Here is a 19,471-nt window from a genome sequence, read left to right on the forward strand (position 1 = left end):
GAGAGGAGTGACTTCCGTTTGCCGGGGTCGCTCCTCCCCCTTCCTTCGCTTCCCTCCTTCGGGATTGGCTCTTGGGACGGGGCCCCGCCTCCTCCGGCCCCGCCTCTCGCAGCCGCTTTTCCCGCCTCCGCCGGGCCGAGCGGCGGTCCCTCTGACAGTTGAGGATGGCTGGGGCGGAGGGGCCCGCGGGGCGACAGTCGGAACTGGAGCCCGTGGTGTCGTTGGTCGACGTTCTAGAGGAGGACGAGGAGCTGGAGAACGAGGCGTGCGCCGTACTGGGCGGCAGCGACTCCGAGAAGTGCTCCTACTCTCAGGTGGGCGCGCGGCCCGGGCCTCGGCTCCGCGGGCTCCCGCCGAACCCCGGTTGGCCGACCCGGCTCTCCCTCCTCCCGGTGGAGGTGCGGGGCCGCCGATGGTCGGAGGCGCTCCCTTCCCAGGCCCAGCTGCCCTGAAACCTCCGCCTCCCGGGCCCTCCTTCTCAGCCTGTGACCCGCAGGGCTCCCCTCCTCCCTCGGTCTTCCCCGGTCCGGCCCCTTAGGATTCTCCGGGCTTTGGCCCTGGGGCGCCTACTCTTTCCTTCCTCTCCCGTCTCTCCTTGGTGCCTCGGCTGCTGTGACCTCTCGGATCCCGACATCTTTGTTCTTACTTTTCCCATCCCGAGAGTGTTTATTTAGGAACCTAGTGGGAGAGCCGATCCAGAGTTAAAGGAGAGAGCTCTGGATTTGAAAATCCGCCCCCCCCCCTCGGCTGGGCTCCTTGACGCCTAATCCCCTACAATTTAGTTGGACAAGTGCTGGCTCGTGGCTTTCTTAGGTGAGACGAAGCAAGTACAGAGTCTCTGCAGCCTCCCCCCTCCCGCCATGGGAATAGACCGGAACCACGACAGCAGGTGGCACTGGCAAAGGAGGGGAGGGGAGGGGGGGGACTCGCTTGAAGGGTAAATTTGGCATTTGGAAGACGTTATGAATCAGGACTTGAGGGGGTGCCTGGTAGTGTTGGGTGACTCACGTTGTATTTCTAGGTACAAAAATGGAGCAAGGTGGGTAGAAGGAAACTACACAGGATGAGAATTGGTAGGAAGAATAAGGTTATGGGAGGAGGGGGTGCGGCGTGGAACATTGGGGGATGCGGTGAGAGACCTGGGGCCATTATGTGGTGCGGCCTGAGTTCATAATACTAGTTGTCATTGTTGGCCCGTGGAGCTTACCCTGCACAGGGGTTAGGTGGTTGAATTAGCTTGGTATCTACAGATAGTCCCAGATGTTGGTGGGTATTTTAAAAACCTTTGGTCACCACTACAACAACTTCTTTTCCTGCTTTCCTTTGAAGGGGGAAAAGTGTGTATAAGCCCTTCTTGAAATGTAGTTAGCTTTATGAAACGGACTTCCTAAAAATTCTCCTTTTATTGTAGGAAAATACGTGAAAATTGCACAAATCCTGTCTCTGGCTTGGGGAAAAAAGTGAACACATGCATGTACCTACCCCCTCTAGATTAAGAACATCATGGGCATCCCAGAAGCTTCTCTGTCTCCCTCCTCTCTAGAGGAGGGTAACCATTGTCAAGACTTCTAAAAGTTTTGCCTGTTTTTTCTCCCAACTTTTGATTTTGAAAGATTTTAAATCTACAGATAAGTTGAAAGAATATACGAACAGTTTTGCACCTCTCACATGTATTCACTTTTTGCCACACTTGTTTTATCGCTCTTCTCTATATAATACATATGTTTCCCCCTGAATCATTTGAAAATACACTGCAGACATCGGGGCATGCTAAATATTTCAGCATGCTTCTCCTGAAATCAAAAGGATTCTTTTAATGCATTGATTTCCTCTTTGGTGGAGTCACAAGTATGATATTGCTAACATAAACCTATACACATTCTCCTATATTTTCATGTCTTAAAATGTTGATGCAGGCCAGCTTATTCTTATTTTCAACTGGCTGGGAATTTTAAACTATCAATTTTAAGAAAAAAAAGATGAAAATAAGCACTAATATAGGACATACGTAATGATTTGAAACATGTGACAGTGTTTTGGCATTCTTGTGTAATTATTCTCTCTTTCCATTTTGGGGCTGTCTTTTAGGGCTCAGTAAAGAGACAAGCACTATATGCCTGTAGTACCTGCACCCCAGAGGGAGAAGAACCAGCAGGGATTTGCCTAGCTTGCAGTTATGAATGTCATGGAAGTCACAAACTATTTGAGCTATACACAAAAAGGTAAAGACAGTCAGAGATTGGTACTGAATGTCTTTTAAATGTTTTGATTCTTTCCCACCTGCACTTTTTTTCTTGTTTTTCCATATAAAGTAGTTGTGCACTGGTAAAATTTAATATAATCGTTTTCTATAACTGGAGAGAACAGTTTTTCCAGAGGGCCTTTTTAAATTTTATTTATTAAGATTTTATTCATTTATTCATGAGAGACACAGAGAGAGGCAGAGACATAGGCAGAGGGAGAAGCAGGCTCCCCATGGGGACCCCGATGCAGGAGTCCATCCCAGGACCCCAGGATCACACCCTGAGCCGAAGGCAGACACTCAACTGCTGAGCCCACCCAGGCATTCCTCCTCCAAAGGGCCTTTTAAAATATAATTATTGTACAAACTCAAAGTAGTCATCTTTCTCTGCCATTATTTTACTTTTGTGTATGTGTGTGATAATAAATATTTGTCTCTGCATGTTAATTTCCAGAATTATTAAATCTTTTATTGTTATGTGCTTGGAGAAGTTTCAAAGTGGATCCATGAACAGCAACCAAGGTCACTTTTTAGATCCTAGAAACGCATTGAAAGGGAAGGGGCTATGATAATGATTTAAAGAGTAACTCATTAGATTTAAAAGAAAAGTTTAAACTGGCTCTTCCTCATTTTTTTTTCCCAGAAACTTTCGTTGTGATTGTGGAAACAGCAAGTTTAAAAATTTGGAATGCAAATTATTTCCTGTAAGTAAGCACTGTAACTTAAAATGCATTGAAAATAGCTCAGGTTGATATTTGCCAGAGTGGATAAAAACCATACATTTCCGAAAAAAGAAGTTCTCATGCTTATTCTTTGCAAATAAGCAAGTCAGTATTAGACTGTATTCCATTTTTTATTTTGTTGGAAAACTAACCTATTCAGAGCCTACATTACAGATTGCAATTAATATGAAAGATTTTGGTAGGAATGTTCTTTAAAGTAACTCAGCCTTGATTATGTTGTCCTCATGGTTTAAGGCTTTTAAAGCAAAGGGTATGACCTTAAATACAATTAATAAAAAAAACTTGAAAATAATGAACGTGAGCTAGATGGACACGGGATTTTTTTCACTGCTTTTTGGATAATAAAAACTATACTTATAGTAACATTTATGGAAGTAATAGAAATTAAGTAGAAAGTAAGGGATTTTATATTGTTTGGTCATAATTGCTATTTCCCTCCTTTGAAAGTTATTTTTGGACAATTTCCTTGCCTGCTTTTTACTTTCTAGTAATGTGGGAGCTTTGGCTATCAAAGCTGGGCATTAAGAAGTATTTAGAAATTCTAGGTCAATGTTAGTTTATATAGGCCAATCATTAATAATTATAATACATTTTTATGAGCATTTCATTATTGATATATTTGGTTTCCCTCAATTACTACAAAGAAGGTACAAAAGATTAATTGTATTGATTCTCTGTATCCTGGAAAAAGTATCCTTTTAATAGGAGTGAATTCTTTTTCTTTGAAAGTTAAAGACCAACTTTTGGGGAGGAAGATATTTAGTGCAGAAATTTATTGAATGCATTAACTTCATGCAACATGACATTTACAACATTTATGATATTATATTCATATTACTTGTATCTTACTGTATTATACTGATAATATATTATAAGTGTAATATGTCATATATATGATATTTATATGAAAGTAATTTATACTTTCATGATACTTGAAATTATAGTTAAAATTAGACCATATTATATATTGAAATTAATTTCTTTCAGGACAAAGCAAAGATAAATTCTGGCAATAAGTACAATGACAACTTTTTTGGATTATATTGCATTTGTAAGAGACCTTATCCTGATCCTGATGATGAGGTAAGAGACTGGGAGGTTAATTGGAGGTTAATACCTTCAGTTTGCACTCCTCGTCCTGTTGTCCAGTCTGGATCTCTGTAGCTGTTCAGAGGGGATTTGGGGGATTGTGAAAGGATTCTAGGTTTATCCTTTCTTGGGAGTCTGGGCTGGAGCTGTAACTGGTACAGATCTCAACTATTCTTCTCACTCTACAGCATGAGAATGAAATACCAGACAGGACTTTTTCAAGGCCAGCACTTTCTTCCTTCTTCTTTCTTGTCGCCTGCCTGCTCCACTCCCCCAAACACTGTCCAGAAAATGACCTTCAACTTCTTGCTTCCCTAAAAGAATAGAAATGTGGTTTACAGACTGGATCCTCTAAAAAATTTCAATATATACAAAATTTTTTAAAATTTTAAATTAAAAAGAAAATATACACAGAATTTTATAAAAAGTTTTTCTTCTTCCTCACTCCACCTTCTTATTTCCTCGGTATAACCACTGTTAACACTTTTTTGGGGTATATGTTTTTACCCTATTTCTGTGCGCACATAAGTGGATGTGTGTTTCAATTTGTAATTTTAACAAAAGCGAAAATTCGGTATATTCAGTTCTACAACTTGCTTTTCTCACTTATGTATATCATAGACATCTGTCCATGCAAAACAGCACAAATCCACCTTATTCTGATTGCAACCAGTATTCTTAATGCGACACGCTGTAAGTTAGTTACCTAAACGTCCTGTAGCAGACTGATGGTGTCTCATTTCTGTATTGTAAAGAAAGCTGCAGTGAACATCCTTATACAGTAATATGACTGAGCATCTTCCTGCCGGTATTTATGGATACCTAGACATAAAACTGGTAAGACATAGGATATTTATATTTCAAATTGCAGTCATGTCTGTCAAAAGAGTTCAGTCACCAACAGTAGGTGATAGTGTATCTTTCCCCACATTCTTTGTCAGCCCTACATACTCGCAATCTTTTAAAATTTTGCCATCTTGATAGGTGAAGAGCAGTTATCTTTTAAAATTTTTCTCTCCCTGATCATAAGTGAGGTTATGGATCTTTCATGAGCTTATTGAACATTTGTAATTACCTATCTGAAATGTCCTTTCACATTCTTGGCGCATATTTTGACTGGCTTGGATTTTGTTTGTGTATTTACAGATTTGAAGGAGTGTTTTTATGCTTAGAGAAATTAACCTTCTGCCTTCTTCTTGCTTTCTAGTTGTCTTGGAACTGTAATTATTGAACCAAATTATATAGAGGAACAAGTTGAAGATACGCGTTTTTCCCCTTTGAGGAGTTATAATAGGGAAAAGACAGAACAGTGTTGGGATATTAATCCGTAGATGCGAAAGCCTGGGAATGAAAGGAAAACCAACCCAAAAACAGTCTATGCCCTTTGGAATCTCATATTCCTAGCATAATTTAATTACTTAATGATTTAACTAATTCAAGTGAGGGAAATTGCTGTCCATGTTATCAAAAGACTGTTAATAATATTCACTTTTCGGTTTCAGTGAAATGAAGGAGTTGACGAATATAGGGTTGCCACATTCTACATTGGTCAGTTCACCTTACCTTTCTGGGTCTTGGTTTACATATAAAATGAGAAGACATTACTTAAACAGTTTTGTAAGAGTTAGATGCCAAGTAACCGAAGTGAATGAGCTTTGATGGTTGTTTCCATAATTTTTTTTTTAAGATTTTATTTATTTATTCGTGAGAGATACAGAGAGAGAGGCAGAGACAGACAGAGGGAGAAGCAAGCTCCCTTCAGGGAGCCCAAGGTGGGACTCAATCCCAGGACCCCAGGATCACGACCTGAGCCAAAGGCAGACACTCAACCACTGAACCACCCAGCTGTCCCATGACGGTTGCTTCCAAAGTGCTCATCCCAATGTAACCCTTCTGCAACACCAGTTCCTGTAAAGTGAGCTTTTTTGGCCTTGTGACCTGCTCTTTCTCCCTGTCTTCTTGACTGTTGGCATGTGGATAGCAGTTTCACAGAATCAGTAGACAATTATTTAATATCTAGTTCTACTCTTGGGCAGATTTACTTGCATCCCAGAATTCATTGTATGTACTCCTTAACATACAAACTGCTTTTCCATGTTAGATTCCGGATGAGATGATCCAGTGTGTAGTCTGTGAAGACTGGTTTCATGGAAGGGTAAGGAAAGCTTTTACTTTTTAAGGCTATTGTCTTCATAGAAAGAGAAAAGTTCTTTTCTTTATGAATTGTGCTATATTTTACATTATAATTACTCTTCTAAAAATAAACTATGAAGATATGATCAGTGTTCTATTGCAATATTTGTTTATTAATTAATGAGTATTTTGGACACTTGGAGACCACAAGAAAAATACTCAGTTTTTTGTATTCACAGCATCTTGGTGCCACTCCTCCCGAGAGTGGGGATTTCCAGGAGATGGTATGCCAGGCTTGTATGAAGCGCTGCTCCTTCTTGTGGGCTTATGCTGCACAATTGGCAGGTAGGTGTCTCTATGGCATTGGTGTGCCACAGACTTGTGCTTGTGAAATTCCTACATTCAGTCCAGAATTTTTAGCCACTGTTTTTTTTTTTTTTAATTTAAATTCAGTTAATTTACATATAGTGTCTTATTCATGTCAAAGGGTAGTGATTCATCAGTCTTATATAACACCCAGTGCTCATCACATCATGTGCCCTCCTTAATGCCCATCACCCAGTTACCCCATCCTCCCCTCCAACAACCCTCGGTTTGTTTCCTATAATGGAGAGTCTTTTATGGGGCCTAAGTGGCTCAGTTGGTTAAGCAACTTCCTTTGGCTCAAGTTATGATGTCAGAGTCCTGGGATCGAGCCCCATGTCAGGCTCTCCACTCAGTCGGAGTCTCCCACTCCCTCTGTGCTCTGGTTCTCAAATAAATAAAATTAAAAAAAAAAGTCTTTTAGCAACTTTTTTTTTTTTTTTTTTAGATTGATTGATTGATTTGAGAGAGCACGAGCAGTGGGAGGGCAGAGAGAGAAGCAGACTCCGACACAGGGCTTTGTCCCAGGACACTGAGATCACAACGTGAGCCGAAGGCAGATTCCCAGGCACCCCTTAGCAACTGTTTTTATTTTTTTATTTTAATTTTTTTAGCAACTGTTTTTAATAGGACTCTGAGGTATAGAAAAAGTGTAAGATACACCACAAAGTGCTTCTAGATTGCTTGGGAAACTACCAAGAACAAATTTGTACTTAAGTAGCATGATAACAGAGGCTGGAGGAGACCAGAATTAGGGAAAAATGGAGGAGGCAGTTTTTGAATGGGACTTTGAAAGATAAATAGAACCAAAAGAAATGGTTCTTAAATGTAAGACATGTTATTGGTTGGGAAGGGTGGAGTAAAGTTTGTTATGTAGTGTTTTATTATACACTAAGGAATTGGCCCCAAACAACTAACTAATCAGCAATGAATGATCTTGCGGCAGTAAATAATTTAATTCAAATGCATTACTTAATTTATTTTTAGAGTGGCAGTTACTCATAGTATCTGCTGCTCTGCCCTCATGTCTTGCCCTTCTCACCTTTAAGGGAACATTTACCATATGAACTACAAACAACATAGCCATGCCTAAAATCTCACCCTACTCTTTGGTTGTGTCTCAAAATTCTTAAATTCATCGCACCTTCTTTCTGTTCATACTCTTTTCCATTACATCTCCCACTTTCCACTAGACCTGTATCTATTTCTTACTCATTGGGTTTTTTTTGATGGATCCTCCCCATCTCCCATCTCTTCGTTTACTTCCCTATCAACAGATGACCTAGTGTTCTGTTGAATTGAAATACCAATTGGAATAGCTCCCTTATCATTCTTCTTCTCTTTTTTAAAGATTTATTTATTTGTTTATTAGAGAGAGAGAGAAGGAGAGAGAGAGAGACAGAATGTGCCAGTGTGGGGAGGGACAGAGGGAGAGAATCCCAAGCAGACTCCCCTGCTGTGCACAGAGCCTGACTAGGGCTTCAGGACCCTGAGATCATGATCTGAACCGAAACCAAGAGTCAGAAGCTTAACCTGCTGAGCCACTCAGGTGCCTTTCTTGTCTTTTTGACAGTATTTCTGCCTCTATATCCATCCATTTTTATTTCTTGCTCTCATAGAGAAGCTGGTTGTTTTTCAAAACTACCCTACCACCTGTGTTTGCAGTTAAACTTCTCCCTGCTTCTTGCTTCTTGAGATACCCCACCTCCTTTTACCATCTGCAATGTTTTTTTTTCCTTTACATATAAAGTGCTTAAGTATTGATTGACATTTTGATTGATTATTTATTTATTTATTTATTTATTTATTTATTTTATGATAGTCACACAGAAAGAGAGAGAGAGAGAGAGGCAGAGACACAGGCAGAGGGAGAAGCAGGCTCCATGCACCGGGAGCCCGATGTGGGATTCGATTCTGGGTCTCCAGGATCACGCCCTGGGCCAAAGGCAGGCGCCAAACTGCTGCGCCACCCAGGGATCCCTGATTTTTTTTTAAGATTTATTTATTCATGAGAGACAGGGAGAGAGGCAGAGACATAGGCAGAGGGAGAAGCAGGCTCCTCAGAGGAAGCCCAATATGGGACTCCATCCTGGGACCCCGGGATCACAACACCTGAGCCAAAGAAAGACGCTCAACCACTGAGCCACCCAGGCGCCCCATATTCTGAAATATTTTTCAATCAGACTAAGTGATTTCACTGTTTAATAAATAGGTCTGTGGATATGTATGTTTCTTTTCATTGAACCCACAGTAACCAAAGTATCTGCAGAGGATGATGGGTTGGTGCTGAATGTTGATGGAATAGGTGATCAGGAAGTCCTCAAACCTGAAAATGGAGATCATCAAGATAGTACCCTCAAAGAGGATGTTCCAGAACATGGAAAGGATGCTGTCAAGGAAGTTAAAGCAGAACAGACTAGTGAACCCTGTACCAGCTCTAGTTCTGAATCTGATCTCCAGGTAACCAATGAAATAAGAGCCACAAAAGAAATAAAGCTTTAAGCAAATTAATTCTGTAAGCTCTGTAGCTTTGGATTTCAACTGTACCCTTTGTCTCAAGAAATTCCTCTCTACAATCTAAGCTAAGAAAACTGTTAAACTGTAAAAAAACATACTTCAAAACTTAATTTTATTTCAGACAGCATTTAAGAATCAACATCTCAACATGGAATCACAGTCTAGCTGCAAACTTCAGGAGCTTAATGCTAAGCAGTTTATAAAGAAAGACACTGCCACCTATTGGCCCGTGAACTGGCGTAGCAAGTTATGTACCTGCAAAGACTGCATGGTGAGTACCTCATCAGGGTCAATGTCACTGTGTTTATTATGGACCGATGCCTCAAATAAGGCCATCTGAAAAATATATTTATGAAAGTGATGCTAGGACTATTGAGAACAGTGAGATATTTTATTATTTTGTTTATTTATTTATTTTTAAAGATTTATTTATTTATGATAGACATAGAGAGAGAGAGAGAGAGAGAGAGAGAGAGAGAGAGAGGCAGAGACACAGGAGGAGGGAGAAGCAGGCTCCATGCCGGGAGCCTGACATGGGACTCGATCCCGGGACTCCAGGATCATGCCCTGGGCCAAAGGCAGGCGCTAAACCGCTGAGCCATCCAGGGATCCCGAGATATATTATATTAAGCAAATTTATGGAATGCTACTGGCAATCGCTTGTGGAAGTAATTAAGACTCATACAGTACTTTTTATTTACTTATCTTCATTTTAGTGGAAAATAGAAATTATCATTTTTATATCATAGAATTTACTTGGAAATAAAAATTGGGGGAAACCTGGGTGGCTCAGTGGTTGAGCATTTGCCTTTGGCCCAGGGCGTAATCCCGGGATCGAGTCCTACACCAGGCTCCTTGCAGGGAACCTGCTTCTCCCTCTGCCTGTGTCTCTGACTCTCTCTCTCTCTGTGTCCCTCATGAATAAATAAATAAAATAAAATTTAAAAAAGAAATGAAAATTGGCTGAAAGTTACAGTAAGTCAGTGGTTTTTAAGTAAAGATCTCTTAGACTATACAACACCTACTGGGAAGTTGAGGAGATTTCTAGAAGAGATTTGGGCAAAAAGAAGAAATCACTCCAATTCTGTACTAAGGTTCAGGTTTTCTGGAAGTTCATCTAAAAACATTAAATGACTTTTTAGTGATTCTCATGAAGTTGACCTCCCAAGAATGACATACAGTTCTAATGGGAAACTGGTTTTATTTTTTGAAGAAAATGTATGGCGAGCTAGATGTCCTGTTCCTGACAGATGAACATGACACAGTTCTGGCTTATGAAAACAAGGGCAAGGTCGACCAAGCAGCTGACAGGAGAGACCCTTTAATGGACACCCTTAACAGCATGGACAGAGTCCAGCAAGTGGAACTTATTTGTGGTAAATGCTGTTTGAACCAAAATTCATGAAGTACATAGTTTCCTTCACTCTTAAAATATGTATAAGGAGGACCACTAATACCTGTCATTTTTGTTTAATACAAAATTTAAAATCGGAAATGCAGAGTAGGCCTCAATTACACTTGCCTAATTGTAGTGTTGCTGGGTATTTAGCTGTTGTCAGCACTGAGTCCGAGTTCTGTACTAGGATAATTATTACATGCTTGAGAAACCTTAACATATGCTGTTTTGATTCATAGTAGATGTACAAGTAAAGAATAATAAGAAAATCAGTGTCTTTTCCATCCATTGAAATAGTTTTCACTGAACATTACAGGTCCTCTTTTCTGACGGTCCCTCAGGCTGCTCCAGGGAACCGCCAGAGGGGAAAAGCATCCCTAAGCCCTTCATTGCAGGCGTTTGCATATTTCCCCCAGCATACCCGACATATTTTAGTAATTTCCATCCCAGACAGATTTTAGTAATTTCCATCCCAGCCGGTCTCTACTTGGATGCCAACACCTCTGTGGCATTGATCATTTCTGTCTTTTATTTTTAACAATTTAATTTCCTTTGCCTGTATTAGACTAAAAGCTTTTCAAGGATAGAGGCTGCATCTGAAAGATTTTGTAGCCCTCAGGGTGCCTCATACATAATAGAAACTATTAAGTGAGTGAATGAGTTTTAAATTTAGTATTTGACAAGTTCAGGATTATTTCAACTATTAGAATTCCAGAGAGATAGGGGAGCCTGCTTCTCCCTTTCCCTCTGCCTTCCGCTCCCCCTGCTTGTGCTGTGTGTCAAATAAATACAATCTTTAAAAAAAAAAAAAATTTTCTTAGCTAATCTTTTTGGACCTGAGGATTTTTTTTTTCCTAAGAAGTAGAGTTCTAGATATCAAAGTGAAAGAACTTGGGAGAAATTAGGAGCAAGTTTCTATGCATGTTTCACTTAGAAAAAAATTTAAGGTATTAACAATACTCAAATGTTAGTGGGAAAGTACTTTGTTTTTTGTTTGTTTTGTTTTTTAGTACTTTGTTTCTAAAAGCAAATGACTTGCCTAAAGTCTACTCCCTTTTTTGTTGTTTTGATTTAGAATACAATGACTTGAAGACTGAACTCAAAGACTATCTCAAGAGATTTGCTGATGAAGGCACGGTATGTTAAGTTAAAGAACTTTAATCATATCCCTATATGTTTTAAATAAACTGTTTATTTTCTCGGATGAAGAAATGACGGTGCATCTTAAACTGGATGCTCAGGAGGTGAATGCGGGCAGAGCTAAAGGAAATCAGTGAGAGGTGGTGAAGGAATGGCCTGGCCACGCTGAAAGACCAGAGGGAAGGAGGGGTGAAGGGGCCACACGGGTCTGGAGAGAGTACATGTAGCTGAAGAGAAGGCCATCAGCCATCCTGACTCGGCCTATCCTAACCTTCAGGCAGAGATCCTTGGATGAAGAAGGAAAAATGACCAGGCAGGGAAAAGTTAATGCCAGACCCCTTTTTTGGATTATAGATTCTATAGTTGAGAATAAAAGAATTTCAAAACTGGGACTAAAACTTTTTTCTTGCTAGTAAGAGGATCTATACACTTTTAAGGGTGACACTGATTCTAAGATGTGTATATTTAAAATAGTGTTTCAGAGGTGCCTCGGTGACTCGGTTGGGCGTCTGCTTTCAGCTCAGGTCATGATCCCAGGGTCCTGGATCAAGCCCTGCATCCAGCTCCCTACTCAGTGAGGAGTCTCCTTCTCCCTCTCCCTGCTCATGTTCTCTCTTGCTCAAATAAACAAAATCTTTAAAAATTAAATTAAATAGTCTCCCTGAGGAGTTTACAGATACCTCCTGGCTCTTTACTATTCATACACTGGTGACAAAAAATTTTCTTTCTCTTTTGTTTTTTTTTAGATTTTATTTATTTATTCATGAGAGACACAGATACATAGGCAGAGGAAGAAACAGGCTCCCTGAGGAGGCAGGGGGACCCGAAGTGGGACTTGATCCCAGCACCCCAGGATCATGACCTGGGCCAAAGGCAGATGTTCAACCACTTAGCCACCCAGGCATCCCAACAAAAAGTGTTTCTGAAATACTTTTCTATCTTCCAAAGGCAGATATTAAACAAAATTTAACTTTTCTTTTCTTGGCCTAAAAGTATCCTTATAGTTGGTTTGCTCTCTGTGTTTAGACACAACTTAAGTCAGGCATGGGCCTAACAGCTGCTGAGGAAGTGTGCTGATACTTGCTGTCTTGGAAGGAGACTTGGCCAGCTCGCTTGAGGCCACTTTCTCCTTGCTCATAAATGTGGCAAGAACTTGGAGCTGCCTGGATGTCTGGACAGGGTCACAGCCCTGCCTTTCTGCAAAATGAGTTGTAAAGTCAGAAGTTTCCTAGTTGGTGTTCTCATGTTTTAGGGAATGCTCTTCACGGACCCTATGAACATCATCCTGCCTCTCAGCAGTTCTTAAACTACAGTTATTGCTGTTCCTCTGGTTAATGTAGACTCATGTTTCTCTTTTGCTAGAACTGAGAACATTCATGGGGTTCCTGGATGGCCTAGTCAGTTAAACATTTGATTCTTGATCTCAGGTCAGGTCCTAATATCTGGGTTGTGAGTTCAGGCCCCATATTGGGCTCCACACCAGGTGTGGAGCCTACTTTAAAAAAAAAAAAAAAAAAAAAAAAAGGAACTAAGAATGTTCACAGGTGTAACTATTTTAACCTTGGCACTATTTTTTTATATTGTAGTTGACATACAATGTTACATTTATTTCAGATGTTTATTAACCTCTGCACTATAAATAGAAATTTGAGGTCTTTCACATGTGCCAAAATATTTTTTTTTTATTGTTTGTTCCATGACATTACTAACTAGATCTTTACAAAAACAAATAAGAGCTTTCAGCTACAATCAAGTTAATCTGCTTTGGTTGTATTTGTCCACATAAGATAAAAAGTTCTAGATGTTCTCAGATGATGGACTGCCTTTTATTTTATGTTTGTGTTTGACTATAAAAGAACACTTAGAAACTACACAATTTCTTTTTTTTTTTTTTTTAATATTTTATTTACTTATTCATGAAAGACACAGAGAGAGAGAGAGACAGAGACAGAGAGAGAGAAGCAGGCTCCATGCCAGGAGCCCGATGTGGGACTTGATCCCAGGACTCCAGGATCATGCCCTGGGCCAAAGGCAGGCATTCAACCGCTGAGCCACCTAGGCATCCCAAAACTACACAATTTCTGAGACAAACCAAGAAAATGATTTATCATTGTTTATTCTTTAACATTTCTACTGTGCATGTTGGCTATGACCATTTGAGAGTCTAGAAGCTAAAAATTGCACCCTCTAATTTGCTTGCTCCCGTCTCCCAATATCCTTGTAGGTAAAATTCTTTTTTTTTTTTTTTAATGCCTTTCAGTGTTTAGTGTTGGTAATGCAGCATAGGGATAGATCCTTTGAGTTGGAATTTCTACATGTCCTGTATATTAGCATTTTTATAAGTGAATTCCCAAGCCATTTAGCAAATGTATTAGAGCTTTGAGCTTCCGTGTCTCGAGTGGATTAGCTACCTAGATCTTGAATCAGGGGTTCTGATTCCTCACTAGTTGACCAGCTGTCTCACTCTTGGTGCTTGCAAAACTGGTGTATCAGTTACTAGTCTGTGTCGTTCTTTCATTTAGAGGATTAATAAGTATCCTGTCATCCCAAGGAAGTTATCCAAGTAGGCATGGCTGTTTGTGTACTTTAGCCACACTTACCTTTGGGGAGTGAGAAGGAGAGTTTCAGTTAATACACAAGTATTTATCTACTTTCTTACCTTTCCCCCCTCTCTCCCTCTTGCTCACCTGTATTCCCTGGGCTTTCTTTTCCTCTTTTTCTTTCCCTCTGTTCCTTCATAACAGTAAGAATGTGTTACCTTTGTACTTAAAAAGTAAATGAACAACCTGTCTCTTTTGATGGACTTCAGGCAACAGGTAGGTCCCATCAGCTGGCTAGACACTCTTGTGAGCAGAGACTCCTTCCAGGGTGTCCCACTTCTTCATCCATATTACCCCACTTACTTTATTTTCTCATTTCTAGTATCTTATTTTGCTAATATCATAAACACCTTTGTATGATGTCCTAATAATCCTTTTTCCAAGGAAATGGAAGATAAATTTCTCTTTGCATAAAATGGATATTCCATTTCCTAAGAGTAACACTTCTTTATTTTTGGCCAGTTACTCTTTTTATGTAGCAAACATTTCTAATTTTGGACTCATGAAGAGGGCGACATTTTTGGTTCCTTTTTTCCAGTAAAGGAGAAAACACAAATCTCAAAGCAAAACAGACTCTGTTTTCTGTGGGCACTCACACGGAGCTGAAGGATCTTCCCAAGAGACAGCTGTGGTCACGAGAGAGGGCGCTGGTCTTGAGAGACCTTCAGGGTGCTCAGTTATATGCTGACTTTGCCACTTTCTCTTCAGCCAAAGGACTTACTATGGGCCAGGCCATGTTTTACAGGCATTAAATCTGATCTGATCTCTCAACAACCCTGTTAGTCAGATAGGTGCTGCTTTTACCTCATTTCATGTGAAGGGGCCAGAGTGGGTGATGGCACCCGTGATCAGCCCTGCTCTCCTCTTCCTCTTTACTGTGTGACTCTGACCAGGCCTGCGTCTGTGCACCTGGAGAGGCTCTCTATAAGATGGAGACAGTATAATCACAGATTAAAATAATTTTTTGTGTGTGGAAAGGACATTTATTTATCAAACTGTAAATCAGAAGGGGTAGGCAGGGTATAATAGGAGGAGCTGAGTGGTCACGTGTTAGGCATCTGTTCCTTCTCTCTGTCCTCCTGGGCCTGGATCCTGAGCTCCTCAGCTCAGGCCACCTTGGACCACAGGTAGGAGCCACCCACAGATACATCATTCGCTTTGAATAGGTGTTCATAGTTCTTCTGGATCTCCTTGGGGCTCAGCTTGAGACTTGGGGACTCTGCTGGGCCTCCTGGAGGCTGAGGCTGGACAGGTTGGAGGTAGCCACAGATTGGTGTCAAGCCCATCCTGGCTGCAAACTCCTGCCACAGGGCTCCATGCAAAGGCCGCGCCTACCACTGCACCCCCATCACGATGATCTGGGCCAGGTGTTTGGCCCTGGTGGCTGCTCTACCTCAGCATCACAGGCTCCGGCCTTCTGGCCCCGTGGCCCCAGCTCAAGGGTGGCCGGTGTGTCCAAGGTCAAGGGAGAGATCACATTAAAATAATTCATATCAGCAGTATTGTTCACCTTGTCTGTGACTATTATGACCAGTTATTGCCAACCTGTAATGCGTGCCCCTTTCCTAATCTGTGCTTCCCATCAACAGGTTGTTAAGAGAGAGGACATCCAGCAGTTCTTTGAAGAATTTCAGTCGAAAAAGAGAAGAAGAGTGGATGGGATGCAGTACTATTGTAGCTAGAGTGGGGGTTGGCGCCTTCTCAGCGCGGCCAACTCGAAGGCCATTTACTGTGCCAGGAATAAAAGAGGCGTATCTCACATCTGGTCCTGTTCCAGCCTCTCCCTAAAGAGGCCTCCCCTCCGACCTTGAGCTTCCTTTTCTCCCCAGTTCCAGTTAGCCACACGGTGTATGCCGATCTGACAACCAGCACCCTGACTCCGCCAAACACGGCTCATTCCTCAGACTGCAGGCCCGCCACCCGACTACCAAATAACCCCCAGGTTATTTGCTTAGAAGTTTGAAGAAGTTTGATTGGGTTTTGAGAAAGTAAACTAGTTTCTTTTCTAACGACTGGTTCTTTAACTCCTGACGTGTCCGCCCTGCCACAGAGCTGTTGTCTCCGGGACCTGCTGTGCGGGGCAGGCGGGGCACCCTTCCTGTCCGCAGAACCCTGCCCGGTGCCTTGGGTTGGAGCCTCCTCGGGCCTGGTCTGCCTCCTCCCACACCCCTGCTCTCTCGAGTGTGGTCACAGTGGGAGGCATCTCGAAACTTGCTTCTCCTGGGCCCAGCCTCGAGGAGAGCCCAGGCTGAGGGTTTTCTGGGCTGGTTGCCTGTCACAGGCAGGGAGGTTGGCCCATGGCAGGATCGAGGAAACCAACCTTTGTTACAATTTTTACTAATAAATTCAAAGTGAAATTTTCCTTCACAGTTCTCCTGGCACTAGAACATTAGGATTTCAGTACTGTAGTGCTCGCAGGGCTTCCTGGAGAAAATTCGCCCGTGTGCTAGTCCCTCATCTGCTGCTTAGAAAACAGACCGGGTACTACCCTGTGAAATCTTGGTGGTTTACGAAGTCCTCTGGATTTCTTTCTATTATCAGGGATATTCATAAGCGTATAGTAAAAACGGACCTATTTTGATATTGTTCTGTTATGAAAATGTTATTAGAACCCCAGTAAATTATTATTTTTCCCTTTAAATCTGTGTTGAAGAAAAAAGATCCTGGTTTAGCTTGTAGCGAGCAGGGCGGTGAGTGCCCTGTTCCGGAAGAGGCAGACTTGTGTAAGAGATTCCAGACTAGACCCCAGCTGCACAAATGATGAGCTTTATGTAAATAAATGTTCGTGTCCACAGCTGGTTCTCTAATGACCATGAAATCTGCTTTTGAAGAACCTTGTGGAATGTTGTATAAAACCCCATGTTTGAGGGGAAGTCTCCTTTCAGTTAGTAGGAAATCTCTCTACGGCCCTCAGTCTATGTGGACAACAGCTTTGCTAAACACAGCCCTCAGTTGCCCTCCGTGTGGAGCAACACGGTCTCTTGTGACAATAGATGACAAGCCTTCAGGTATGTGGCCCTAAGTACTGGAGGCATTGAGGCCATAAAGTACATTAATTTTCCTTCATGTGTCCAGTTGCAAATACCAATCCCTGGATGAGATGAATTTGGCCTAGAGAACCTCAAAGAAAATGGTCCAACCCCCAGTTTTCTGCATCAAGCCTCCTAATTCCAGATCCCCTTGTGTGATGTGTAGAGCTGGAAGGTCTTGTGGCCCAGGAGATGCTGGTGTGCCCTGAGCTGGCCGTGTAGACCCGTGAAGTTGCCAAGCTCAGGGCATCTGGGAGATCGTGAACAGTCAGCCCCAGCTTGGGAACTCCTTTCCAAGCCTGAGGAATTCCGCGGGCCCTCTGCAGGGTTGTGCCAGCACACAGCCATGGCTTGTAACTTACCGTCTTCACAGACATTTGCTCTAACTGCCATGAAGTTCCTGGCACCTGTGACAGGTCGGGGCCAAGTCTCAGAGGCCACGCGTTACTGCACAGCCCAACGTACGCATCACCCAGTGCAGAAGGGCTCTTTTAGAAAGGTACTGATCCTTCTTTTACATTAACCAGAAAACCTCTTTTTTTTTTCTTACCTATGTTCACAACTAGTTTTCTTATTGACCATAATGGACGGTCTCTTCTTGTAGAGACTGATTCTGGCCAACATGTGGCAGTTGAGATAAATGCATGTTTTATGCAAAACAAGAATACGATAGTTGCTTTTAAGGAATTCTGGCATTGTATGTGCATTTTTGTAGAATTGTTACTGGACTTACATACTTTAATCAGGTTTCTGTAAAATTTAAATAAAGCCAGTTCAACAAAATAGCAGCCTTACAGGTTGTTTGTATTCAATCTTGAAATGTGCGCAGCCTCCCTCTGCAGGTTATAAGAAAAAATGAATGTAACGTGAGTGTCATAGCAGCCATTCCCGCCCTGGGGTCCTGCTCAGGCAGGGACTTCTCTCCTGCTGTTCTAGGAGACGTGGCCCGATCTGAGGTCCGGCCGCAGGCTTCCTGGACTGCCCGGGCTTTACAACCTCCTCCTTATTTCAAAAGCAAACATGAAAACAACCCAAAAAGCCAATGTAGAGGCCCATGTTTGGCCTCTCCCCTGCTCTTGCTTCCATGGGAATTCTTCAGACCGGTGTGGTCATCACCATGGTGAGCCGAGCGCAGCTAAAGTGCTGTCTCCAGTCCTGAAGCTGCCACATGTCTGAAGACGCAGGATTATATAATCCTCAATGCCAGCAAAGCTGCAGTTCTCCTGCTCCCAGACCAAAGGACCCTAGTGGGGCGGAAGGAAATTGAGAGCAATCCAAGTACCGCAGGACCTTGGTGGTGACCTTGGTCAGCTCCCCAGTGAAGAGGAGTGTGGTCTGGGGAACGTGGGAAGTACAGCAAGCCAGCCCGGTTCCCAGAGGCCGGCGAGACTGTCTCCCAGTCAGGTCACCTTGAAGTGGCTGCTGGATGCAAGCCTTGGTCTGAGGAGGCATCTGGCATCTGGCACTGGGCCAAAGCCAGATGGACCTCACTTGCCCCCTGCCGAACCACGGGGTGTTAGATGTGTGTCCTCCGCTTACAATCCCAGGATCACTCAGTTGGAAGGGACCTGAGAAGTGCCCCAGTCTCACCTTCTGTCAGGACAGGAGGCCCTCATTCACGGATGTACCTCATAGGCGACCTGTGCTGCTCGTTGCCACTGGGTCCCAAGGTCTCCCATGCTTTGGGTGGCAGTGGCCCAAGGTGGCCTGGCAGTGGCCAGGTGGTCTCTGGCCTGCCACGCCTGCCACATGATCTGAGGGGCATTGACCACAGCGCTCTCAGCTGCTGGCATCTATCGTGTGGGCACTGCAGGGGGTCAACACCATGGAAGGTGAAGAGAAAGATTCGGTGATTTAGACATCGAGCCGCTGGGCTAAGCCTTTCCCAAGGCTTGTGCAACCAGCAGACCTTTCTACGTTCGCTTGTAGTGTCAGAGTGCTCACGGCCTCACATGGCACTCCTCCTCTTTCTCCCAGTCCTTGATGTATCTTCCTGGACAGAAAGGCTAGCTGCTGCTTCTGGATTTTTCCACTGGCTTCCCATCCAAATCTTTGGTGTTTCCCCAGGGATTGCTCTGGCTGGAGTTGGGAGAGCTGTTCCTGGCACTCTCGGGCACCTGTGCTGGTGGCTCCGCCCTGATTCCCCCAGCTGGAGACTCCCCCTTGGGTTTCCCCTCAGCCATCTTTCCTCCTGTAAGGGCTCCTGTGGCTCCTGCTCC

At 42.7% G+C, this 19,471-nt stretch overlaps 1 protein-coding gene and 1 pseudogene across 1 annotated transcript; one reads left to right on the plus strand and one right to left on the minus strand.

Moving 5' to 3' along the window:
- UBR7 (ubiquitin protein ligase E3 component n-recognin 7) lies at positions 1 to 18,035 on the plus strand. The gene is made up of 11 exons (XM_072839717.1): positions 1 to 314; positions 2,089 to 2,222; positions 2,886 to 2,946; positions 3,973 to 4,068; positions 6,176 to 6,229; positions 6,447 to 6,552; positions 8,822 to 9,030; positions 9,209 to 9,358; positions 10,301 to 10,463; positions 11,559 to 11,620; positions 15,813 to 18,035. Exons 1-11 carry the CDS (start codon positions 165 to 167, stop codon positions 15,903 to 15,905), a joined length of 1,278 nt encoding a protein of 425 aa, XP_072695818.1. The 5' UTR covers positions 1 to 164; the 3' UTR covers positions 15,906 to 18,035.
- Positions 15,129 to 15,611, minus strand: LOC140640624 (mitochondrial import inner membrane translocase subunit TIM16 pseudogene; annotated as a pseudogene).
- Positions 18,036 to 19,471: the final 1,436 nt, after the last annotated feature.

This window comes from Canis lupus, chromosome 9 (genome assembly GCF_048164855.1).
Source record: "Canis lupus baileyi chromosome 9, mCanLup2.hap1, whole genome shotgun sequence".
Lineage (NCBI taxonomy): Eukaryota > Metazoa > Chordata > Mammalia > Carnivora > Canidae > Canis > Canis lupus.